Raw genomic sequence first — 27,276 nt, forward strand, 5'->3', positions numbered from 1 at the left:
GCTGGGAAGTCGGTGCAAAAGTATGAGTGTAAAGCTGTGAGGATATAACAGCAGATGAAAATTGCTTATGATAAATTGAGTTAATTAACATAACACTTATATACAATTGAGAAGGTAGTACATTGGTTAGATACTGAAAGAGTCAAAATGCCTTTTATGAAAGGACCTGCACCTATTCGTAGGACTTTAAAATACTTAGAAGCCGGTAAATTAGTGTTTAAAGAACGAGTACAGATATTTTCAGTAAACTACAATACAAGTGGAAAGCAAAAACATCACCATGGAGCAAGGTGAGGAGAATCGTACTATTTCTTTAGTTATAGACAATAAACCGATGAAGACAAAAGTAGTAAATTTTAAACTACTCGAAGTTGTATGATCAGTATACACTCCGGGTTCACTCGAGCAGACGGTTCTACCAAATACTAAATTTGTAGGTAAAATACGATGTGAAACATTTTTCGTGAAGGAATGAGAGTGTGAATGTAAGTGCCGTAATAAGTAAGTGCAAAGTATTGAAATAAATTTTGAGTGATAGTGAAACTATTGTATGTGTAACTGTGCTCTTCCACTATCCATGTTTATGCGTATGGTCCCGTTGCTGACGCGCCTGCTCCCTACGAATTCCACCTGTCGCTAACGCTCGGGTCATCATGCTGCGTTCCTGCCCTGACTCTGTTCCATGGCATTCGTGCCTTTTAGTAGTAACCATGTAGCACAAGTGGTTCATACTGTATTTTATGCATTGTAGTTTTTATGTCATACATCCACTATGTATTTATACTGATCCCTCCTGAAGTTAATCGGCAAGTAGAAGGTTTGGCTGGTTTAAACCAAAAAATGAAAAATGTTCGTAAAAATGTAACTATTCGTAAAATCTTGATGAACACATATTTGTGGGTTATCACGTTTCACTCCCATATATTATTCGTACTATATTCAGAACTAAATTCCCCATTCTTTACTCAGAGAGATTATATTACAAAAGCAACTTTTTTTATGTAACTTTATGGATGTTTTCTGATTTTTTTTTTATACTTCGTTATTATTGTTATGCAACAAAAGGAAAATTCTAAACCATTGTTTTGTTTTAATAATGTTTACTATTGATAAAATACATCGAAATGCCGTATTTTTTGGGGAGGGGTGCTATACAAACCCCATGAGAGGCAATTATTGAAATAACAAGAATCTTTGGTAACTATTTATGTATAAATGGGTCAGAGCCAAAGTGGACTCAAATAATTCGTATCTTTATTTACTTTTCTTACTGATATGCAAAGTAAGTCGTTATATTTCTTTAACTTGGACTAATAAAAGTCGTAGTGAACTGACTTGGACAAAATTAGTTCTTCTGTACTCTGTAGTACTTTGAAATTGCTATATGTAATTCTGTATAATGGTTCTACTTGTACAATTGTTTATCTTTTTGTCCTTCTCCTAATGACTCTTGACGATTATATTAACAAATATGTAAGGATCAGTCAAGGTATTTTTTATCAGGAGTCCTTCATAAGTGAGTCGGCAGACGTATCGCATTTGTGGCCAATTAGTCCCGGTTTCGAGTTCAAATGCAAGACAATTCCTCTTGGATGTAAGCCGAGAAGCGATTTCTATTCCGCTTTAAGCTTATGTGACCCCTTCCAGCATAACCCGGTTGTTGCATACTAACACCAAGGCGAAACAAGCTTATCCAGTTTATTTCTGTCCATATGTGATATAAATACATAGAGCTAATTATTTAAACCAAAAAAAAAACTGGTTTAAACCAAAATAACCGGGTTTAAACAAAAAAACCCTTTTTTTTTTTTGTTTTTTCAATAAAAACCATGGTTTTTCCCAACCCTGGCAAGTAGTAATGGAGTTCCTTATTTAGTGAATGCTCTGCTGAAAGAAATACAAAGCTCAAAACATAAGACATTTGTCACAATTTGGTAGAAACGTCTGCTCAAGTAATGCCTACACGCCTTCGGCTCGAGAGACCCAGGTTTCATTATGGTTGGAAGTTCACGCAGTTCCAAGTCTTATGTACTTGGTGCCGAAAAGGGAAGTATTAAGTGCTGGAAGTAGGCCCAGAAATAATAAAACCTAACTTTACCTAAACTAAGCCTCAACATCTTGGAAGTAGCTTGCGGCACAAAGGCTAATTAGAAGCTAAATTCAACTAATCAATAAACTGATGAAGAAAAAATGTGATACCTTAATAGTAAGTCGTTTGCAACTGGTACAATAAGTCCTTAGGTCGAGCCAAGGCCATGCAGTATCGTGGTGAACGGTTTCGCTGCTTATATGAAGGTTCCTCGAAGTACATTTGGCATATTTTTTTGATTTGGGGGGCCCAGAACTTTGTGGTTAAAATTCGTGCTTTTGCGCTGTGTTTTTTATTTATTCATACTAGGTTAGGTTAGTACTTACTGGATGGCATTTAGAATCTTCCCTCATTCGTTTCATGGCTTCAGAACCGAGTACCGTACATTGTTTTAGTCTAAATTGTGATAAAGGTACAAAAAGGACGAGCCCTGTGTATATTCACTATAATTCCGTAATTTGTAGACCGATTTAAAAATATAGGTATATATTTGTTCACGCATGTTTCGTAAATGAGACGTTTTATAGGAAATTAGTGATCTATCTTTAGTTTAGATATCTAACTATACTTCCGTTGTGACTAAAAAGTGAGAAAATTAATCAAACTTAAAAGGAAAATAATTGACTTTAAAAACACATTAAAAAGCAGAAGGTAAATTAAAAAAAAAATAAAACCATATAAACTGGCTTCAAGAAAAGTGGTCAAAAGCAGAAAATAATAATAATAATGCGCTTAAGAGTAGAAAATAATTTATTACTATTATCTATAAAAAAATTTTGAAGTCTGTGCCAAGGCAAAAATGTAGTGCCTAACATAAGATCAGTTTCGATGGTAATTTTATGAGGCATTAAGTTGTAAGCTTGGCACAACTTCAAAGAATTTTAGAGATAATACTGATGAACTATTTTCTGCTTTTAAGCACTTTGTTATAATTATTTTCTGATTTTAAGCACGCTTTTGTTAGAGTTGGCTAATATTGTACTTTAAAAATATATATATATTTTAATATATTATTGGTACACTTCTCTTCACAGAAAGCTAGACTGCCTTCCAGAGACTGAATCTGAAAAAATGAACCTATATCCCTTACAAGGAGATATATTTTCCCTCCCTTGTGCTGCAGAGTAAGATGCGTAGTTTTGCAAAGTAAATAGCCTATCTGGACATCGCTCCAAACTAGATATATATAATTGACATATAGAAAATAGTCATAAAGAAGACGAAAGAGAAAATAAAAATAAAATTAAATGACATATTTGGTAGAATACGATCCGTGTAGGGGCTCATGATCAACAAGACAATAATATACAGCTGGAGTAGAGGTCTGCACGAACCGGAATTTTTAGCCCGGCCCGGCCCGTGAACTTATAATGTGCGGCCCGACCCGAGTCCGAAATATGTTTTATCCTTTAGGCCCAAGCCCTTGTGATAATTAAATGAGCCCGAAATAAGCTCAAATTATAGAAAATTAATAATTAACGCAAAATTGTATTTTTATTTACAACCATTAGAGGTTTAATTTTGCAGTCGTGCTTTAAAAGTTCTCCAGAAAGAACAATTCGATAAATATCGTTGTATAGTATATTTACAAAGTCAGGCCCAAAAATGACCGAGAAATATGGTTGTGTATTTAAAAATTTACGGCCCGAGCCCGTCCAGACCTCTAAGCTGGAGAAAGATTAAAGATGTCTTTGCTGTATAATGGTTAACATTACGAATCTGTACACAAGTGATCATTTTAGCATGGGTTCGAATCCTGTTTACCAATAATAATAATAATAAATTAGGGTTCTATTGCTACGAATGTCAATGTAAGAAAATAATAAATCTGGCACAGCTTTACAATATAGCACCTTGAAACATGTATATTAAGCCAAATTTTAAACCCTTCTTGTTTTGACTCTAATACAAAGAGAGGACCCAAAAGAAACTAGATTGAAAGGGCGCTGCCTTTCCTAGGCGTAGTAGAGAGTTCTCCCGCCTTCCCAAATGAGTTGCTCAAGCGGCGTCTATACAGGAGACAGGGTTGGCTGGTTTAAACCTTGGTTTAAATTAGCTGTTTTTTTTAAAAAAAAATAAATAAATAACTGGTTTAAACCAAACAAACAAACAAAAAAAAACGAAAAATGCTTTAAATCGTGTGAACTTCATGGTGACGTTTCCACATATGAAACCATCTGCATTACATTTATGTACTTTTCACCTTTTAATCAAGGGGTCCCATGTTCAATTCTCGGTCGAACCACAACCCATCTTTCAAGTGTAAACCAAGTAGCGATTCAGGGTGTCCCTTTAAGCGAAAGTCTTCTCCTTGATAACCTTGGCATTTCATAAGGATGTTAAGCCTAAACATACGAAACAAAACCAAATTATATATTTCTACTTGCCTGAATGCCTGTTGTTTTATAAAGAAGGCAAGGTTGCTTAAATATATTGATAGAAATTGGCAAAATTTATCAACTGCCTACGCAGCTTCCAACATTAGCTTGGATTTGACTTTAATTTTATTGAATGATATCTACATATCAAATGTGTAATTTAATAACTCAGTTTTAGCGTAGTGATTATGATACGTTGACCTTAAAATTTTATGTACAAATACATTTAAAGTAATAACAGGATTTTCCCAATGGCTTAGGCGGGAGTTCTCCGATTTCGTCACCTGTTCACATAGGATCAAGAAAACGTTCGTCTGTGAAGCGCTGTTTGAGTCCTCAGGGGTAGAATATTATTTCCCACCCTCCGTATTCGTCAGACCTAGCCCTGTGCGACTTCTCTTGTTCCTGAGAAGAAAAGAACTAAAAGGAAACCGTTTAGATAATGTGAAGACTGTAAAAAAGAGCTTCGCAGACGACACTTAACGATATCAAAGTTGAAGATTTCTAGAGGTGTTTCAAACATTGGGAAGAAAGACTGGAGAGTATTTTAAAGGAAACTGAAAGAATTTTGTTAAAAAAAAAAGTCTGGTTTCTTGTGGGTATATATTCTCGACCGAAAATATATTCTCGTATATATTCTTGACCGAAAAACAATACTGGAAGATGTTCATCTAGTTCTTCAATATTTCGCGCAAGAGAAATGATTATGTAAGAAACCAAATGTTTCGTTTCACAGTTGTGAAAATACAGTAGACTTCCAAACTATACGAATTCAATATTGAAACAGATCTGTAACTTTCGGCTGCACTAGAGATATAATGTAAGAGACGGAACCATATATGGTTGATTTCTACCACTTCCGGATTGAATAGAGGGCTAAAAGAGAAGATGAAAGCTACCCTTGGGGCGGTTTTTTTTTTTTTTTTTTTTTTTTTTTTTTTTTTTTTAAGAAAAAAATTCTCAGTGTCTTACCGTTTTTGCTCTATGTAATTCAGTATTGAGACCGGAAGTTCTTGTTTATTTAAATCATTTCCGTTTCTAGTAGGCTGTTGCTCATGAAAATGGTATCTTTTCTTGTAATACTGAATCAATTTCGAAAATCGCTTGTTATTATTTCCTACCAAGGTTGGCAAAAACCATGGTTTTTATTGAAAAAAACAGTGTTTTTTTTTTTGTTTAAACCAGTTTTTTTTTGTTTTTTTTTTTTTTTTTTTTTTGTTTTGTTTAAATAATTTACTCTATGTATTTATATTAAATATGGACAAAAATTAGTTTGTTTCACCTTGGTGTTATTATGCAACAACAAGGTTATGCTAGAAGGGGTCACATAAGCTTAAACGGAATCCAAAGCGCTTCTCAGCTTACATCCAAGAGAAATTGTCCATTTGGACACGAAACGGGGACTAATTGGTCACAAATGCGATTGCCGACTCACTCACGAAGGACTCCTGATAAAAATACGTTATACTGATCTTTACATAGGCCTACTTGTTAATATAATTTTCAAGAGTCATATCAGAAGGACAAAAAGATAAACAGCTACACAAGTAAAAACATTATACAGAATTATATATAAATCGGGAAACTCCCGCGTTAGCCATTGGGAAAATCCTGTTATTACTTTAAATGTATTTGTATGTAAAATTTTAAGGTCAACGCATCATAATCACTACGCTAAAACTGAGGTATTAAATTACAAATTTGGTATGTAGATATCATTCGATAAAATTAAAGTCAAATCCAAGCTGATGTTGGAAACTACGTAGGCAGTTGATAAATTTTGCCAATTTCTATCAATATATTTAAGCAACCTTGCCTTCTTTATAAAACAACAGGCATTCAGGCAAGTAGAAATATATAACTTGGTTTCGTTTCGTATGTTTATGCTTAACATTCTAATGAAATACCAAGGTTATCAAGGAGAAGACTTTCGCTTAAAGGGACACCTCGAATCGCCACTTGCTTTACACTTGAAAGATGGGTTGTGGTTCGACCGAGAATTGAACACGGGGCCCCTTGATTAAAAGGTGAAAAGTAGATAAACGTAATGCGGATGGTTTGATATGTGGAAACATCACCATGAAGTTTACACGATTTAAAGCATTTTCCGTTCTTTTGTTTTTTGGTTTAAACCAGTTGGTTTTTTTGAAAAAACCAGCTGGTATAAACCACCTTGTTTTAAACCAGCCAACTCTGTTTCCTACCGTTTTTGTTGTAACATAATCAACGTTGAAACCAGAAAGTTTTATTTCTACCACTTTCGGTTTGAATAAAGGGTTAATGAAGGAGATGAAGCGAATTACTAGGATGCTGAATAGATTCCAGAAAACCATTTCTCTATATATCTTTTTTATTTTTATTTATTTATTTATTTTCCATTATGGAGAGTATATTGGAGCCAAAAGTATTAGTAAATTTGTACCACTTTCTGTTTTAGTAGTGTTATGGTGGATGTGGTATGTTTCCTTGACAAATTGAATTAGTTCCAAACAAGCGCTTGTCACTATCTATTATCGTTTATGTTCTAAGGGTGATTAATGTTTTAAAACTGAAAACTGTTGTTTTCTACGACTTCCAGACTGAATAGAGGATTAATGGAGAAAATGTAGTCCTTTCTTGGGAAGTTAAATCAATTCAAAAAAAAGAAGAAAAAAACTCAATATCTCTTACCGGTTTTACTTTACTATTTCTTGCTTTAGTATAGTGTTATGGGTGGAGATGATATGTTTTCTTGCAACGCTGAATGGATTTTTAAAAAAGGTGAGGTTGTCGCTATTCATTACCGTTTTGTTCAATGGCAGTCAACGATGAAACTGGAAACATTTGATTTCTACTACCAGCGTGAATAAAAGGCTAATGAATGAAATTGTACCTATTCTTGGGGGGCTGGATAAAGTGGAACTGAGCTGCTTACCAGTCTGTCTTGTTTCACTTCTTAAATTTCATCAAATTCCAATCTGTAGAGAATATTGCTGATACACGGGGTGTTCTAAAACTCACGTCCCCACTCAGTTGAAGCACTGCTTTAAAATAAAAAATAAAAAAAAAAAAACTTCCCGGGCCTTGAGTCGGAGGTAGTGCCCGGTAAAAGTATGACGATGTGGCAATACTGCAAGACCCATGGCAACACAAGTGTCTTAACAGAAACAGATTGTCAATGCTCGCTGTAGAATAGGGATAACTATGTCCTAGTATACTAACATCGGGAATCGAGGTGATCGTACTAGCTGGTGAAAGCGCATATCATGCATATGTATGTAACTTGTTTGTGTGTTTATGATAATATTTACAACCGTATGCCAATTTGTAGCACAAATTAAACCCGTTGAGGTATTTACGTGGTATTGAGAGTGTGCTTTTTTCTATTTGTTTCTGCACGTTATTCCCACTTCGTTTAATTGTTCCCGTTCACATTCACCTTGAAATAACGTTTCGTATCGTTTAAAAAAAAATTAAAAAAAAAGTGGGGTTGGAATACAAATCGCCTATTTGCCAGTCACACGTTTTACCTTTATTCCACGCCGGGGCATAACACCATCTTTTATTATCATCCCCTGCTGAATGTGGGTGCGAGTGTAGAACAATTGATATATGAAGGAATAAGAGAAAAAAGTATGTAAATTCACAAATCATTTCTGCCCAAGGAACAAATGTTCCTTGAAATATATCCAAATAATAATTCATAATAAATCTGTCAAAAGGAGGCAAATATACGGGTGAATACTGATAATATAAAAAAAATTAGCTTGCTTTCTCAATTTCTCGTAATATAGTTGTTTTTTTTTCTTCTTTTTTTTTCTTTCTCTCAAATCATCTTAAAGGAAATTTCGTACCAGTTATATTTAGCTGACAATGTCCAGTGGTTCCCATACATTTGGTAAAAGATACAGGATCACATCAAAGGGTTGTAATGAAATATTGCATGTGAGTTTAATATATTCGTTATACTGTGTCTTCGAATATTTTATTTACAACTCCCGTATTCCACACTGAACGAAAATTCATTTCAATCTTGAGACATGTACCTATATATATTATTATTTCGTGAAGGTCTATATCTAAGTGAAAACTCCTACCAGCAAAATAAAAGATATAAAAGTACTAACTATATATAAAAACATAAGTATATGAACGTGAGAGTGTGAAGCCTTTGTTTGTGTCGAAGCACGTATATGGAAATATACTTAAGAGTTTTGCTTGGTTTTATTGTTTACAGAATAAGGGCAAGGGAAGAATTTTCCTCAACTTGGTTATTCCAAACTATGTAAATTGAGGGTAAACAGTGGCTGATACATCTGTTTCTTTTTTTTCAGGGATTTTGTGTTTTGGTACTTGCCGCAAATTCAATACAAGAATCCAAATGTCCAAGTGATCACGTTTAAGAATTTAACTCCCTCGCCTTTCATAAGATGTTACTTTGGTAAGTTAGTTCTCTTATTTTTTGCACTCTTAAAATAAAATAAACACAATAATTTAAACTTCGTTATTTCTTAATTTTTTTAAAAAAATAAACTGATTTCTGGATAATATCAAAGGTTAGTTTATACTTTTTTTTTTATTACATTATATTATTATTTTTGTATGTATGGAAATCATGACTGTTTCTTACACAATAAACTTCCATCAACTCTCAGCAAATTTATGTTAGGTGCTGTATTCCTCATATTGAAACTGTATTGAATAAAGTTTTTCTAGGTACGGTTTATGCATACCATGGTTGGATTAACCCATCGGGAGGCCCAGGGCAAAAAAAAAAAAAAAAAAAAAAAATGTGGCCCCTGTTGACTTCACGTAATACATTTCTGTGAAAGTATAGTAGGAAAGTTCAGGGAATATGTGTCATATTTTTGGTCATATTTTATTTTATGATGATTGTATCTTCATGATTCTTTTTAGATAGCCAGTTGAGATTTTGATGAGAATGGAGGCCCCTGTCCATCTGAAAGCCTAGAGCTATAACCCCCCTATGCTTCCCCTTTATCCAGCCCTGTGCGTAACATTAACTCCACATAAACTTTGGACAATAATATTATGAAATTTAAGAGCTGTTTCATGGATTACAATAAAGAATCAGGAATCCATGAGATAAAATGTACACGGTATAGTTGCCAAGAGAGTTAGGGCTAAAATTAAAGAAATTTAAATATGGTTGGTTGATTTGCATGTTAGCATCCGTTGTAACACCGAGCTATATGAGATATAAACTTAGAGCTTAACGTGGGATTCGAACCACATGAGCTCCCACCGGGAGTCGAACCCCAGAAAAGAATTTAGAAGTTCGTGTTAATGAACATCTTAGTGATTCAAAAACAGAACATCTGATTTCAGGTTTTTCAAAGCATTTTAAAGGAATACAATCTTGTAGATGAAAGAATTTTAAAAAATAAATAAATAAAACACACAAACTATTGTTTGAAATATTGTGTATTATTTTAAAACTACGAAAACTCAACATAGAAGAGGATTGGTAAAAAATGAGTGGAAGACTGTGATTAAAATGTATATAGAGTAGTAGCACAATAAGAAAACATCAACATCAGTTGACAACCGTCATTGTTCAAAGAACTGAAGATATAATTTGACGTCGCCATTTCACAGCAAGCCTCACCGCCACTTGACGAGTAAATCGCACCAATATTAGCACCATATGTGTCTGTATTGCTCTTTCCTAGTGACTCCGTTCCTTTTGTATTTCCATGGTGAGTTTGTTTCTTCTGTTTCTGGTTTTATCCTCAAGCCGATAGCTTCCAAGTACAAAGATTATTCATGAATTAGAATATAAAGTATTATTGAATATCCTGTTCATTCATACCTCTCGTTAAACTGTAGTTCATGTCTCACCTTCGCTGCTGGAAAGGGACGTTACTCCAAATAAACCATACAGTTACTAATAGATACTGTAATGTACATTTCATATAAAAACTAAACCTACCTTAGTACCCAATACTACTTATTTTCTTTATAAGTTCATTTTTCTCTGTATTTCAACCCTTCGGCAGACGAACATATTTTCTGCTAGCTAAAAGAGAAAAGTCCCGCGTGTTCCGAAAACTATTTATATATATATATATTAACACTTTTAAGGCTGGTATTGTGTCAATCCACTATCTAAGAAAATTGAGGTAGTTCCATCGCATATTTAAATGTCTTCAGTTCTCTCTTTAAGAGTTCCTTAAACGATAATTCGAAATTCAAGAAAATAATATTACCAGTGAATTACAAGAAAGTATTTGTACTGAAACCATTACAAGCGACAAAGGAATCATTCAGAGTGAACTTTTATTAAGAAGTGTCCAAGTTTATAAACAAGAACAAAATTATCTGATGTAACTGTCTCGGGTACTAAGGTAGGTTTAGTTCTCCCAAATAAACCAATCTAACACGAAACCATCAATTTGCCTTTTGCGTGTACGTTGTATAAGTGCTTACTTAAAACGACATTACACGCTTACACTAATCAAGCTTCCTTGCAGCTATATGTGGTTAACGTACGTGCTTTCGTTGCGGAAGACTTGAGTTTCAATTTCATGGAAGCTTTTATGTTTCTTATCCCACGTTAATCTATATACCTATGTCTCAAATATTGTCTGTCATGAGGGATGAGGGAAGTTAACCTCCAAATCAACTAATCTTGAACAAATCAATTTTGTAGGAAAAATATAAATTCGGCTTTTATTTACTCTGTAAAGGGACGAAGTCTCTTTTAAATCTTCCTGTTTTTAGCGTCAGTATTTCCAATACTATTTCATTCTGTTACAAGGTGAGACCTTGAAGAGGAACCTCATAAAAGATACACACTTTGCCTTTCTTTATTATTCTTTTACATATTGTTCAGAAAAATCATGTTGAACGTTACTTATCTTTTTATGAATGATGGTTTCTTTTTTATGTTTATCACTTTCATTTTATCAATGTTGTACTTTGTATCTTTTAGTTGCTTGAATATAGGTAAGGGCCCAATATTGGGAAATCATTGTGTATGGTATCACATTTATGTTCTTTCAGTCCAGGGTATGTGTTGTGTGTATTCCTTTTCGTCATATCTGTGTGTGTGTCTTGGCATGTATATGAAACTTCATGGAAATGTGTGCAATCCAGCGAATTATTATTTATTTTTGTTTATTTCAGTTTATCGTCCCTTTCAGCAGCGAGACTATATGAGACTTGGACCTACAGCTTAACTGGAATCCGTACCACATGAGCTTCTGCCGATAATCGGCTGGATCTCTAACGTGCCAAAGGCGCATACGCTATTCACAAAGCCATAAGAGAGCTCTCCAGCAGATTAGTGAAGTAATTTTTACAACGAGTCAAGCTTTCTCTTTTTCTTTGAGGTACTGATGCTATGTTATAAAGATAACTAAGAAAGTTCTGTGGCTTTTTGAGGAGTCTATGTTCCATTGGCCCTCACACCGTGAGTTGAATGCGAATGGAGATAAGGCGAAGGTCAGTTGTTGGTGTGGGTATACGAAGCTCCAGTTGAGGTATACGAAGCTCCACGGCGCCGTCATCATTGGTTAGCATCCCATGAACCGGTTCCAAAACAGCCGAAACCACCTTCACCAGAAGAAGATCCTCCTGTGTGTTTGGTGGACTGCTCTCGGCATCGTGCATCGGGAACTACTACCAGCTGGTCAGAGCATCAATGCAACTGTGTACCGTCAGCAGTTGAGTCTTGTTCAAGTAAAACTCAAAACTCTGGAGCCAGCACTTCTGAATCGCAAAGGGGTCATCCTGTTACAGGACAACGCTAAGCTTCACGTGGCTGGGATGACCCGGGACATCATTCTACGCCTTACATGGAAAACACTATTGCATCCGCCGTACTCCTTGGACATTGCACCGTCCGATTATCACCTGTTCCATTCCTTGGACAATCACCTTAGAGGACGCCAGTTCAGATCCCTAGTAGAGGTGCAAAATTTACTTGATACTTACTTCGCTTCACGGGCCATCAAGTTCTACCGCGATGGAAGCCATGGCCTTCCAGAACGTTGGCAGAAGGTTGTCGATGCTAATGGGGGCTATTTTTAATCTTCCAAGTACATCTTAGGTGACATATTGATGTTCGAAGGTGTTGGGTGAAAAAGCGACAGAACTTTCTTGGTTACCTTTATGAAATTATGCTTGCTAAAAACCTTTTGTAGTAAATTTGAACCGGAGAAATAAAGGCATACATATCCATTTCTTGGTATTACCTTTGGTTTTATTACTGTCCGTTTTGAGCGATGTTTCAGCCTTATATAACCATTTAAACTATCAACCGTGTAAACATTTTTTTCCAGTGTTCAATAGAAAGTTAATATCAGTTATTCTGTCGTTATCTCTAAAACATGGCATCAAAACCTCTAAAGAACGTAGTGAAAATTTAACACGTTATAGAAGTTTCTTCGTTACTTCCATGGATTCCGCAAATATCTATGAGATCTCGTGCACATGCCAAGATAGGTATATAGGCATGACGGAAAGAAAGACACATACACAGTTTAGTTTGAAAGAACATATTTGTGATGCCAAACACAAGTTGATTAGGTCTTTCAAAGGACTTCACATATACCAAGCACAACATCGATAAAGTGTAAATAATTAAAAAAAAATTATCATTCATAGAAAGAGAGATATTAAGACCTTTTTCGTACAGGGATTTAAAATGTGCATGCTGTAAAGCCTCAAGAAGTTTAGTGTTTGCTGGTGTAAATATTTTCAGTGTGTGTGTGTTTTTTTTTTTTTTTTTTTTTCTGTGTAATTAGTTGGCATACATCCTACCCCACTTAAATCTTTCTTCTTATTTACGTCTGAATAATAACGTCAGTTGTCAGCAAAAAATTCGACGACATTTAACATGATTTTTTGAACAGCCTGAACGAAAATTAAGAGTAAGGTGATTACATTTTGAGTTTATTTATTGTTTCGCTGTATCTAATTCTTATTGCAAAGTTGTCTTTCATGACTGTAATTGTACGAACGTCAGCTAATTTGGGAAACTTTTATTGCAATGGTTTATTCCCTATTGTAATGTTAAGAGACTAATACAAAATAACTTAATGATGCGTGAGGAACGTTTAAATATTTAGAAAATAGTCAAGTGTGAAATGTCTATATACATATATTTATAAATGAATTTTTATATATAGATTACTAAGAGTACTGTGCTCAGAATCTATAACCTAGAATAAGTGTTGGGTTTCGATAAACAGCCCCCAAGGAGCAACGCGTACCTTAATAGTCACTAAATAAATCGAGAACTCTGATTCCGAATCTAAAGTCTATTTGTTAATAATTCCTATCGTTCGCAAAATTCAGGGCATTATGTACATATAAGCGAACAAAAGCACAGACATTAGAAAAGCCAATGCAAGTCTAGCTTTTAACCTTTATGAGGTGATGGGAGCCATTAAAATTACAAAATATTTACCTATTTTTAAATTGCCGAAGAAAGTAAATATTACTACTCGATTGTTTTGCTCGATATTTCTCCAACTTCGGGTGGTTTCATCAAAAGTTTTAGAATAAAGAAGACTATATGTAGTTTATAAATAACAAAATAGTATATAAACCAATAAATAATTATTATGTATGAGTTTTTGACAAATATTTTTTCCTGGCGTAGAGCCTGGTGCCTATAATATCTGCAGGTAAATATTTGCAGGTAAATTGTCTCACCATGACCTGCTATACACATATGTACTCATATTTCACTTACATATAATGCAGACTATCTATTTAATATGAAATATCGTTTATTACGAAATCTTCCCAAACCATACTCTCAATACAATTTAATGTGAAAATTGCCTTTGGTCAAGATCATGGTCTCTGAATTTCCTATCGGAGTTTCGACTGCAGGGTACTAAAGAACAATAGAAAGAAATCTCCCGCACTATGAAACATGCAGTTTCAGTATCATGTTAGTTTTGTTCTGTACACAGTATCAATATAATTTATGACTGTGATTTCTGCCTTTACGTAATAAGACTATTATTATTTTAAATCCTTCGTTCTGTTTCTCTGTAGCATTGCAGTATCTAACTATGTAAGTAATATATATTACATTAGTTTATAAACTGATCTCGTTAATTTATATTTTAGATAATGGAGAGCAGATGTTAGTGGATATTGATGGCAAAACAAAAGAAGAGATTCTCCAGCATTTGAAAAAGGTTATTTGTAAGACAGAGTAAGTATTGAATCCTTCATTCTTTTATTTATATACTGATTTATTCATTTATTTTTGCCGTGTTCATGCCAATTGCTCTCTAGAGACTATTTTTTTATTTGTTTGTTTGTTTTTGTACTTTATATACAGAGTGTCCAAGAATAAGTGGGATGTAAGTAGGAGGTTATTCCTTGAGGCTGATAGAGGAATATGTTCCTGAAATGTATAGGTGAAAAATAGTTAGTTTACTAGATGTCTCAGAAAATGGACAATAAGGGAGATATTAATACCATTTAATGAAACACATCAAAGTATCACTACAAGAAATGTTCGAAGTGTTAACCATTGGCCTGGAGACAAGCACAGACACGAGCTGTAAAATGTTTTACGGACAAGCCAAAACAGGATATAGTGTGCATACAGCTTGAATACGTTCGTGTAAAGTAGGCAGGTGTGGGACTGGTGTCTCGTACCCAATGAATTTCATATGTCCTTACACATATGAATCGAAGGAGTTCAAGTAGGTAAGCGGAATGGCCACGAACTAGGCCAGACCGTCGAATCCACTTGTTGCGAAAGTTCACATCCTGGACTGCACGTACCTCTTTACAGAAATGAGAAGGACCCCATCGTGCATAGCACATGTTCCTCCTCCTTTCAAATGAAATATCGTCCAGCAACGTAAGGAGAACATTGTCCAAGAGGAGGCTGTACGTCATCAGTAAGGCTTGCTGGCAGTACACGCGGTTCGATCGCATAGTGACCGGATGCACTAGCTAAGGGGAATCGTTGTCCCGGTACATTCTGCATTGATACATTTATTTTAGTCATCCTCAGAAACCTTCCTTACCCCACTCATGTTTTGGTGCGTCAGAGCCTCGTAGCGGTAAAATTATCAACTTTTCCTCTCTACTTCTCAGGAAAATATTTCATCTGTTGGCCTTAAGAAATCAACTGCTGCCTTACTTCTCATTTGTACTGGAACACTCTGTATATAGCCGAAAGTAGTTGAAGGAATATTTAAATACCTAGTAGTAACCAAAGCGATCTTGCTGCGAAATAGGGTGTCCAAGAAGCTCCTCATTATAGGTATTGTGGATTCCAGTCGATACAGCACATTTGAATTACCAGCCAGTGGCTAAGCAACGTTTAACAATTATGTACTATGTTCCTGTCCAGTCATATATAGAGTTAAGTCCTGTATTACATTGATTAAAAAGTATGGATTGAAACTGTTACTTCAAAGTGTAGTGGTATTGTTACTACTTACGTTCAGAGTGAAAAGTTTATTATAATTGGGGATAAAAATATAAAGAAGTCAAGAAATAAACAATAGGCAAGCTTAGAGGAAATTGGGAACTATCGGTTAGGCCTAAAGAGTAATTATATACTAGTGTGATATTTCAGGAGTAAATTGATGGTCAGGAGAGACCCGAATTCGATTCTTGGTCCAGTCGTGCATTTTTCCACTTTTTGAATTTTATTAAACTAACACTTGTTGAGGATATGATGTTTTTTAAAAAAATACAATGTACAGTACATTAATATTATTATTTATTAATTTCCAAACAGTCCTCTGCATGAATATGAGAAGTCTTATGAAACGATTCTTTCTGTCTTGTCTGTTGACATGTGTCGCAGCAGAAATGGTAAGAAATAAGGAGAAATGTTTATATATATACAGAATATTCCGAAAATAAACTGACAAACTTCGTATACGTGTTAAGGACCTTAATGTAAGAAAAAAGTCATCGTAATGCATAAATTTTAGTAAGCTATTGTCAACCTTTCTTGTTATTATTAAATATTATTATTATTATTATTATTATTATTATTATTATTATTATTATTATTATTATTATTATTATTATTATTATTATTATTATTATTATTATTTCTTAGATTTGTTAGATATTCCATTGTAAAGTGGCCTTCAGCTGTATCTGGAATCATGTTCGTAAATAAATAAATAAAATGGGAAATAAAATACATTTCAAAAATAATACAAAATAAACGATTGAAGCCACTGATAAACAAACCTCTTCAATAATTAGATTAACGTCTTTCTCAATTAGTTAAATGAGTTTCAAATAATAATTTAAAAAAAAAAAAAAAAAAAAAAAACATGAGTCTGATAACATCTAAGGTACCGTGGGCGTGAATCACGGAGAGATGCAACCAATAAATGCTTGGTAGCCAGCTACAATTATCACTGCACGCTGCACCTAATATTCGCACTACCGCATACGACACATCTAAAATGTTTTGTTTTATATCAGATGCTGAGCTATCTTTCACCCACCTCCATGAGTCGAGAAATTGTTTAAGACAATGAACTATTTATCGCAGAATGCATGCGGGGGCCCCAAAGTAGAGAAACCTAATGAAACTAGTTTTCACTGATCACATCTATCACAAATCGGAAACAGTTTAAAATAAAATTTACTTATTTTTACTTGTAAAATCCGAATCTGCAATAAAAAATGGAGGTCCCTATTTAAGTTTCAAAGTTGCCTCCCATTCCATCCCCAGGGAAAGTGGGGCGATCTAATTATATTACAGGTGAATTTCTGCGTCCAAAATATTAACTTTTCATTTCGGACATTTTTCGTCCGATGCTTATATTTCGAGATACTTTGCAATCCCAAGTTAAAAACTCGTCCTATACGCAGTGAAATCTGTTAACTTGCCTCAGACGTGTTCAACTTATTACTCGGTAATAAGTTAGTTAGCCACATGCCTAACTTCATAGTTGGCCGTATGTTTCAATGCTGCTAAAAAACGCACCATTGTATGTTGGGCACCTGAAATATATTAAATTGGACATCCAACAATATGCGTGATGTTTCATTTGTTAGATGATCTTTTCTGCTTTCGGAAGGTCAAAGAACTCAAGGGAAAACAGCTGAGAATTTGCACATTAAGAGTAACTTGTTTCAAAATACAGGTGGTGTTGGTATTGATTACCGCCTCATCTGCTGGGTGCTGTATACAGTAAGCGGATAGCGAACAGTGATTTTTATATCTCTTTTTAGAAATGTGGGAATATATCGGCACCATTCATATACTATAATTTCGACACATTTAGTATTTTACCCCGACGGATTTATTGATGAATGCCGTTTCTTTTCTTGATGTATTTGAAGCATTTTTCTAGAGCCCAGGAAAATTAACTAGCAAATGAGGATGAGTGCTGTAACTCGAAAAATATAGAAAAGGATAATGTCTCAACTCTGTTTTATCTCATTTCTTGCTGGTTTACCTCCGTTCGCACACAAATACAGCATGTTTATTATCAGTTATGGGCTATTTGATGTGTCCTACTTAGAGGGATAAGACGGTATGAATATTCCCAATCTTTCCTAGGATTGGATCTTACTTTCGTCTATCATCGTAAGTGGAAGGAACAAAAAACAAAGAATATACTATAGCTTTTTGTAGGTAATCAAGATATTTAAATAACATACATTTAAATAACATTTCACAATATAATCGTGAAATGTAATCGTAACATCACAAAATACACAGTATGCCCCTTCGCTAGAAAACTTCATCTGATAGGGAGGAAAAAAGGAAAGAAAATTGTAAGCCAGAGAAAGCTTGCAAAACATCCAAGTGTACATCATGTTGAAATGCAAAGTAACGTGATATGTTACTAAACTCCAAGTAGATGGAGTGTAATGGAGAAAGATAAAACTAATGGAGCTGCTAGTAGATCAATAGGAGTACAGGATAGCGAAAGAATAATACATGAAGATAAGATTGTATTTATAGGGGGAAAGGATTGAAAAATAAAAATGAATGAAGAGGTTTAAAAAATAATAAATAAATAATATGAAATAATAATAAATAAAACAGAATGAAGTAATAATAATAGGGGAAGGCGTTGTACCTTTGAAACAATGTACCTTTGAACACTTGTGCTTTTCTCGAATTCAGAGCTGTCTAGGTGCAGTGATTAAAATTCGTTTGAAAGAGTAAATGAAAAAAGCACTACAAATGCGTTTGGCTGTTATTGAATGAGTATTGTGCCGAGTAATAATCCTTTTAATTTTTTCACCCTCAAAACGAAGATTTTTTGTAGTTATCTTTTGAGTTTTTTGCTCTTCGGTTTTCGCGACTTGTGATATTTATTTGTCCAGACTTGGGGTAGAATCATTGATGAATACAGTAATATTTTTAGTTTTAACTTCTGTTCAATATTTAAGCTAGTGGAGAACTTTTTCTCGTAATGGTGACCCTCTTGTACCTATGAACATTACTGCATCGTGTACCTTTGAACGATAAATAATACTGTTTAAAGCTACACAATGTAAGTAGTTAAAACAATTTATATATTTTATATAGGTTAGGTTAGGATATGAAGTTATTAATCTGATTTTAAGTAGTTTCTAAATATTCGCTTAAAGGTTATGTTATATATGCTCAACATTATTGTTCACAAGTTTATGTTAGAACTTCTCTTCAATTTTAAATCTAATTAATAAAATTTCAATTCTGGGGAACTTTTTATAGCTAAACCTTTTATTGCAATTTATAACTAGTAAAATTTGTGGCTTCTTTTTATATTATTGCCACGGAGACGTTGTAATTATCACTTTATTCAAAGGTACAAGAGGGTCTGTTCAATGGTACATGACCATAATGTACCTGTGAACAAAACGGATATGTTCTTATTATATCCTATAAAAGCTACTGTAATTATGTAACACTTTTAAAAATCATCCTATTTGGTAGCAAAGAGATGACACTTCAAATATACGACAAAAATTGGGAGAAAAGTGCTGAATATTAGCACCAAAATTCGAAAACTCTAAAACTGTTCACAGGTACAATGCCTTCCCCTAATAATAATAATAATAATAATAATAATAATAATAATAATAATAATAATAATAATAATAATAATGGCAAAGATAAAAAGTAGGAAACGGAGTGGGTGTAATGAGTCAGGATATTACAGCCCGTCTATTTTCGAGAAAATGTACCAGTATAAGAGAAAGATTTTAAAAACCTTGATGCGGAAGGTATGATAAAATGTACTGTTGTGTGATCGTTTGTGTGTTCTGAACTGATGGTGAATGTGAACGTTGCTAGAGGATATGTAATTCTTGATACGAGTCTATAGACGAATGAAAGTTTCCCCAAGGTAAAAAACTGGACAGTGAATGTATTTAAGGATGTAATTTACATTCTTAAATCCTCTCCAATCAGGGTTTGCCCAAGTGGGCCCAGCCCGAAAAAACCCAGTGGGTTTTTTCGGGTTGGACCCGCCTGAAAAAACCCACTTTAAAACCCACCTGGGTTTTTGACCTATTTGTTAGTATATTATTGATACAACTAAGGTGATCACATTGTAAGTGATTTTTATCAGATTTTAGACTTTCCTTGGGCGAATTAGAGGCTTTCACGTTAAGGTATACAACAACATTCAACATAAGACCTTTATAAAGTTCTGAATGCACTAAATGAATTAAAAAAAAAAAAAAAAAAAAAAAAAACACCTTAGCTTGAGATAGTTATAGAACAAATTAATGTATGGATTATGCTTATAGCCTATTTGAAGTAAAATAAGCAATTTTGTACTTTAAAAAATATTTTCCGTGAATAGTATGCTCGTCGACTTGGCGACACCGAGGAACATTATCACTCATACGCTTGACGAGTTTAAGGTCATAGGTGCCGGTACTAATAGTACATATGTAAATACATTAGTAAAACTATTAATATAATTTCTTACCTTTGATGTAAAATACGAGGTTCTTCAACTAAAATTTGATTTTCCAACAACAGTAGTTTAGTTCAGTCATTAGTTACTACTTTTCAAATAAGCATTCTGTAGAATCAACACCAGCAATAGCATAAAAATTCTTGTCAAATTTAAGAAGCTTAATGCTCGGGGTTCCGAAGACTATGTAACGGTTACTATTTCAAGTGCTGAGTTCAAATTTCCGTACTAGTGGAAGTTGTGATCTACACGCCGTGAAAGAAGTGCTCGGGAAATTCCCGAATTAAACGCAGAAGGATCGGAAATGAATACTTCAACAATAAAACTATTTATTTTACGCTTAAGCCTGCTATGCGTCCCGTAAAAGAAAGGAATGTCCCGTTTTTGGGCCCGAGTGTCCCACGTCCCCGTAAATTTAGTCGGGACAAGGAAATGTCCCGTATTTTAACTCCGTTCCATTTCTGCTATCAATATCAGCTTATTCGAAAAGTGAAAAACAAATTCCGACATTGGCTGGGAATCCTGTAATTAGTGAATGAACAGTACGCTGTTGCATGTAACAGTTTCGAGGAAGTTATAACACCACCCTGTTCAACTTGATAGCGAGCGAAATTTGCTATGCTACTTTTTCCATTGCATTTGATGGAAACTCGGATACTCTCCGGAACATAAAAAAGATGGCTTTGAGTGTTTCTACATTTACAAACACAGGGAAGATGACTAACCTTTTCTTCAGCAACACATTAGATAAGTTAACAAGAATTATAATCTTTTTCAGAGGCTAGGGGCACAGAATTGTGCTTTGGTCCAGGTCTTAGAAAAATGTAAATCTGATCCTGACAATTACACACGACACAAGAAGAAAAATCTGCTTTTCATCAGATTAAACTGACGAACGTAATTTTGGTAGATAAGCCATATAAATATTGCTCAACGCGCGAAAAATATTGAAAGTAGATTGTACCACTGATTTAAATAATCTGCATATTGTTTTCCTGTAAAGCATTTTTATAGCACATCTTAAGTTTTTAGGCATCTTCAGTCTATACAATTAATTGCAGGGTACAAACAGAGGAAAGCAGCTGCTGCTTAGTGAACTTTCGCCTATTATATTATTGAAAAAAAAAATAAATAAAATGAAATCTTTTAGTTTTAGTCTCACGGTTATGCCTGCTATGCTTAAGGTGACGTTGATGATGAGAAATGAATAAAATGACGGAATGAAGAAAGTGGAAGGAAACGAGAATCCCAAGAAAATCCACGCACAAGGTGTTTGTCCACCACAAAGCTCACTTGGCGCGAGCTGGGATCGAACTAGGAACCCCATGCACTAGAGGTGAACGCTCTACCACTAAGCCACCGCGGCCTATTATACTTTTGTCCATAACCAGACTATAGTTCATTGCATTGTGTTGGAAACTTGAGAATGGGGGGATCTGAGGTGTCCCGTATTCTCATGGAGAAAATATGGCAGGTTTATTTACGCTGGAGGATGTTGATTTCATATAAGACATTTTAAAATATTTATTTATTTCATACAACATGAATTGTATCTTTGTTTTAAATTAATAGACCCCTTTTGGTATTCATATTTGGCGAACGTCAGTCAGGCTTCTGGATGACTTGATCTACATTTGTTCGTTTGTCTGCCGAGCAACTTCATGGCTATGCGGTTAGTGTACGCGTCTTCGGCGTGGTACCCGGGTTTGCTTCCCGGAGGGAGCTCATGTGGTTCGGATTCCACGTTAATCAGAAGGTCCCGTCTCATATAGCCTCGCTGCTGAAAGGGACGTTAAACACAAAATCAACTCAACTCGTTTGTCTGCCTCTACCACACACACTACAGTGTACAACTTTCGGCCTTTGAAGTTAAAATTTTCAGAATACAAGCACGAGACACACTAAATTTCCTGTATAGACTTTGGCGGCATACCAACGTAAAATATCAAAATGGCGGCCATTTTTTCAAAACAGCAAGTATCCATGCTACGAAGCGCAATTTTCAGTCTTTTAAATTGAAATTTTGACGGTGGAAGCACGAAATATGTTAAATGTGCTGTATAGATTTTCTCGGCGATCGAATGTAAAATTTGAAAATGGCGGCCATTTTTTCAAAACAGCAGTAAGTAGAAAATTGTTGCAAGTTGTGACAATGACAATCTTGAAATATAAATCACATTTTAACACTTTTACCCCAAAGACATTGAAATATTTCGAAAAAACCCGATTAAACCCGAAAATACCCGAAAAAAACCATATGGGCCCAGGTGGGTTGGGCTTTTTCAAAAAAGCCCGGGTTTATTCAAACCCTGTCTCCAATCCTCCACACTCTCATTACGAAAATCGGTCAATTGAAATACCCCACGCCTGCAGCGAAGAAATGCGAGAAACCCAGATGTAAAACCTGTTTGATACGCGATACCAGTTCGTCCTTTCAATATTGTACATACACTATCTACCATTCGTAGTTGCTATTCTTTCAATCTACTATAATTTACATCTTTAAATGCACCCTCTATCCAGTCGTCGACATTGGTGAAAAGTTTAATTTCTTTTTTGATTTCCCATCTACAATCACTGATATCCCTGCAGCGCTCAGGTTCCCTATTCATCTATCCCAGAACACATGAACCATCAAACAATACATTTGACTACACCTTCGTCGAAAGTTTTCCCAAAATCCTTCCCCTAGACTCTTTTATTATCCATTCAAGCACGTAGCATATCAGACAAAACATTTTCGAGAAGTTTGCCTCCAATCAATTAATCAACTGCTTCATTCCATGGCTGATACCCTACGTGTCTGTATCTATATGTGAGCATTAAATACGAATACTTGCATTTAAAAGCACGTAAATTTTTTTTTTTTTTTCTCTCTCTCTCTTATACGCTACGCTGCTGAATGTATAGTGAACCGTAAGATGAGCGGGCACGTAGACCAGTTGGAAAATATGTGGCATTTGCGTTCGGTTTGCGGCGTTAAATCTCCTCGTTACTTAAATCATAGGCTTTAGATAGTTAAGATTATTAGGTAGAATAGAAATAATGGTTCCGGAAAATCGTTAATTAGGACGGCAAAAGAGTATCTACAAGACTTAAAAAAAAAAAAAAAAAAAAAAAAAAAAAAAAAAAAAAAAGAAAGAGGGGAGGGGACAACAATTTCTACCTTCATTTTGTAAGATATGCCCGTCTTTAAGTCCTATCTTAAAAGTAAAAAAGCGTAAAAGCGTGTCGTATACACTATAAATATTGAATATTGTATTTATTATTATTATTATTATTATTATTATTATTATTATTATAAATAAAATATCCTTTTGTATTTTTCAGTGAAACCCTTGCAGCTGAAGCTGTAGCACAAGAGAAGAAGGACAACCCAGCTAATTTCGGTTATGGATGCGATAGGCATTGCATCTGCGAAATACCTGGCCAAGTCCCTTGTCCCAGCATAGTTCCATTGCCTTATAGTATGAGAGGAAAATACAAAGATGCAAAAGATACATAAATTTTAAACATTCACATAATGATTTGAAATATAATAGTGTTAAGTGGTAGTTGTAGGTACTATGATGTTTTATTAATGTTAACAAAAAAATGTATCTTTTTTTTAAAAAAAAAAGAAATAAATGATGCTGTACATAGTCATATCATTAAATATCATCTTCTTGAATTTGTTAGGATCACAGATATTTGAATAGGGAGAAAATGTTAAACCAATTACAAAGTTTAAAGGAGTATACGGCGGAGCTACTAAATGCATATTACTGTATCGCTGCCTAGCTTTTCTCTTTTCTGTGTTCTCAAGTTCACTCTTAAAGGCGGGCCTAGAAGCGCACTACAACTTCGCGTATCCCATTTTCATGTTTATTCCAATGTGTTACATAAGGTAGCATTGCACATTTAAGTAGTTGACCATATTCTTTTAAATTTTCTCTCTTTTACAGATATAACCATTCAGATTGTAGTATGATTTATGTGCATTCGTACCTAAGTTGCTCGCTACCATAAGAACTCCTTAATTGTTGAATTTCATTTTGTCTCGGATTGCATGATCGACCGTAGTTTTTTTCTGTTTCTGCTGCCATAAGCAACTTTCATCCTTTGTTTCCTGTGTACGATGGGTGAACTTAGTCATTTAAGTAGAATTCCCGTTATTTGCTCAATAAAATTGTATTTTACTATGTTATGAACCATTTTTGAAAACTGAATTCTCAAAGCAAAATAAATGGAAAGTGCCTAATTCTTTAATTAACACATTCAGCACTCTGAAATACTGGGCAGTCTTTATTAGTTACCTTAAAATTTACCAAATAATAATAAAATGAATTAATAAAAGGCTCTGTTCTCGCTACGTTTGCATACACAGATACTTAACAATTTAATGGAAACACTTGCAGTTGAAAACGCGTCACATATTTGGGGTGGCAAAGATGAGATGGTGACTGCATCGCAAGCTCTGGTGGTGACATGTTAGGACATACTCCATACTATGTGAGAAGCAGTAGAACAACAGTGTGCAGTGAACTGAGCATATGATGATAGTGTAAAATGAGCAGCCTCTGATTTCCAAAGAGGGTACATTGTTAACGCTCGGTTATGGTGCGAGTATGACGAAAGTAGCATGTGTGTTGTGTGTGTCGCGAGGGGCAATGTCCAAAGTGGTGACGGTTGGCGAAACTACTTCGGCGAAGGGCAACATTGGTTGCAAGAAAACTCTCAGTGACAGGTCCCACCGAGCATTAAAGCAGATAGTCATTTAGAACTGTCATGCGACTGCGGTGCAAGTGATGGAGGAACTTAAGCAGCACTCATCACAGCCTGTGTCGCCAATCATAATCCACTGCGAGTTACATGACAGGAACATATCGGATCGTGTTGCACGGACGAAACTGTTGATAACGGACCCTCACACTTTAGCGCGACGTCAATGATGCCGCGAAGATGAAACATGACCGGAAACATGTGATATAGTTAGGTGAGTTATTGTTCACTTTATTTCAAACCATAGGCTCTGTTTATATGTGGTGGTCACTCAAAGAAGCGTAGAATCCTTTGTGTCTGCGGCCGACCGTGAAACATGGCGACGACTCTGTAATAGTGTGAGCCTCTGTATCGTGTTTTTCAGTGGCTCCTGTGATGATGCTTACCGTTCGCGTTACTGCCCTGATTATGTTACCATGTTAGGGAACCATGTGTATCCTATGATCTAGATACACATGGTGTATCCGGGCAGTGACGCTATATTCCAGAATGGTAATATTCCCATTTACACAGCTGGAAAGGTTTGAGAAACATCGGGATAAATTTAAATACCTTCTTTGGCGCACCCAATTGTCAGATCTGAGTAAAATTGAACATCTGTGGTCCGTTTTGCAGACACAGCTCCGGCGCAGATTTCCGCTTCCACCTTCTCTCACAGAACTGAGTCGTGTACAGCATGCGAAATGGTGGTGTAATATTCCACTTGCTACTATTCACAACCTCTATGATTCCACGTCACATCAGAGCTGTTCTGAGGGCGAAAGATGGTCGAACACTATAATCTGCTAAGTTACGTGTGTATATACAGGGTATTCAAAAAATGTGAAAACACCCTAATAAACGGTAAACGCTGCAAAATATAACCAAACTCACAATATAGACATGGAATAGGGATGATGGAAAATGTTTGAGGACACACAATGACGTCTGCCATCTGAAGTCCACCATAAATGGAGACCATAGAATGTGATATGCCATTTTAATAGCAACATTTTCGTAGAAATTGAATGACACTGTTACTTTTTTCTAGCGCTAACCATTACGAAGTTATTTCTGTTTCTTTGCTGTGTCCCCAATAAAGGAGGTTAGTTATATGGCAGTAACCACACGGAATACTCAATGTGTCTCCCATTCCAGTCGATTGTCAAATGAATTCTGAGTTTCCAGTCATGCAAAACCTTGCACAAAATGTCGGCTGTAATGCCGGAAAATGCATCCACTTGTCGTTCCTTAAGATGCTGAACACTCATAATTTTCACAGCATACACAATACTTCACATTGCCCTACAAGTAGTAATCCAGTGGCGTCGGGTCAGGGGAACGAGAGGACCATTCCATGTATTAGGAAACTACTGATCGAGGTACTCACGGACACAGATACCGTAACGGAGTGGGGTATCATTGTGTTGAAAAAACTTGAGGAACGACCCATCGTCCGACACAAGTGATGGCAAGATGTTGTCTTCTAATATGCGCCGATAACCCATCGTCGTTCGTATCCTATCGATGAAGAATGGACCCACAACACGAGTCCTGTACACGTCTCACCATACCACTATGTTGCCGGAAATACCTGTGGATGTGTCAAACCAATGCAGATTCTATCCGACCAGCACCGCACATTCTGTTTGTTAACCTCGCCTAACACGAAAAAATCTGCCTCATCAATAAACAGTACGTCAGAGACGAATGTAGGGTTCCTTCGTAGCTGCCCTGTGGCTCATTGAGCAAATGAATCATCTCCTGTAAGGTGTGGTGAAGTTGCAGCTTGTAAGGGTACCACTTAATGTCTGGCATAATGCATATGATTGAGATGCGACTAATTCCATTTCACGGGCTATACTACGCGTGCTTGTAGGGATTTTTACTGAAAAATGCCAACACTGCCACAGATCCGGTTTCTTGGAATTTTTTCCGCACTTTGAACACAATTCCATTACTGATAAGAGTGCTTTCCGGATTACAGCGGTTGAAATCATCTATAAGGCACTATCTCAATGCGTTCTGCATGCATCAAGCATCTTTTGGTAGTATGTCACCTCCAACAATACAAGCATAGAAACAGTTATAACTTCGTAATGGTTAACATTAGAGCAAAAATAACAGCGTCATTCAATTTTTACAAAAAAAAAAAAAAAAAAAAAAAAAAATGCTATTAAAGGGG

The 27,276-nt window shown here is 35.3% G+C and overlaps 1 protein-coding gene across 1 annotated transcript; it reads left to right on the forward strand.

Moving 5' to 3' along the window:
* Positions 1-23,925, forward strand: mRpS25 (mitochondrial ribosomal protein S25). The gene is made up of 4 exons (XM_081744480.1): positions 1-290; positions 8,781-8,887; positions 14,557-14,644; positions 23,682-23,925. Exons 1-4 carry the CDS (start codon positions 148-150, stop codon positions 23,854-23,856), a joined length of 513 nt encoding a protein of 170 aa, XP_081600606.1. The 5' UTR covers positions 1-147; the 3' UTR covers positions 23,857-23,925.
* The last annotated feature ends 3,351 nt before the right edge of the window (positions 23,926-27,276 follow it).

This window comes from Thermobia domestica, chromosome 2, assembly GCF_964235325.1.
Source record: "Thermobia domestica chromosome 2, izTheDome1.hap1.1, whole genome shotgun sequence".
Taxonomy (NCBI): Eukaryota; Metazoa; Arthropoda; class Insecta; order Zygentoma; family Lepismatidae; genus Thermobia; species Thermobia domestica.

What these genes read in the sequence shown, in the direction of transcription:
- mRpS25 (XM_081744480.1), top strand. Translation starts at nt 148, where the DNA reads ATGCCTTTTATGAAAGGACCTGCACCTATTCGTAGGACTTTAAAATAC. An exon ending in TTTCATAAGATGTTACTTTG is followed by an intron (nt 8,888 to 14,556) that starts GTAAGTTAGTTC and finishes TTTATATTTTAG; the next exon opens with ATAATGGAGAGCAGATGTTA. An exon ending in AAGGTTATTTGTAAGACAGA is followed by an intron (nt 14,645 to 23,681) that starts GTAAGTATTGAA and finishes TGTATTTTTCAG; the next exon opens with TGAAACCCTTGCAGCTGAAG.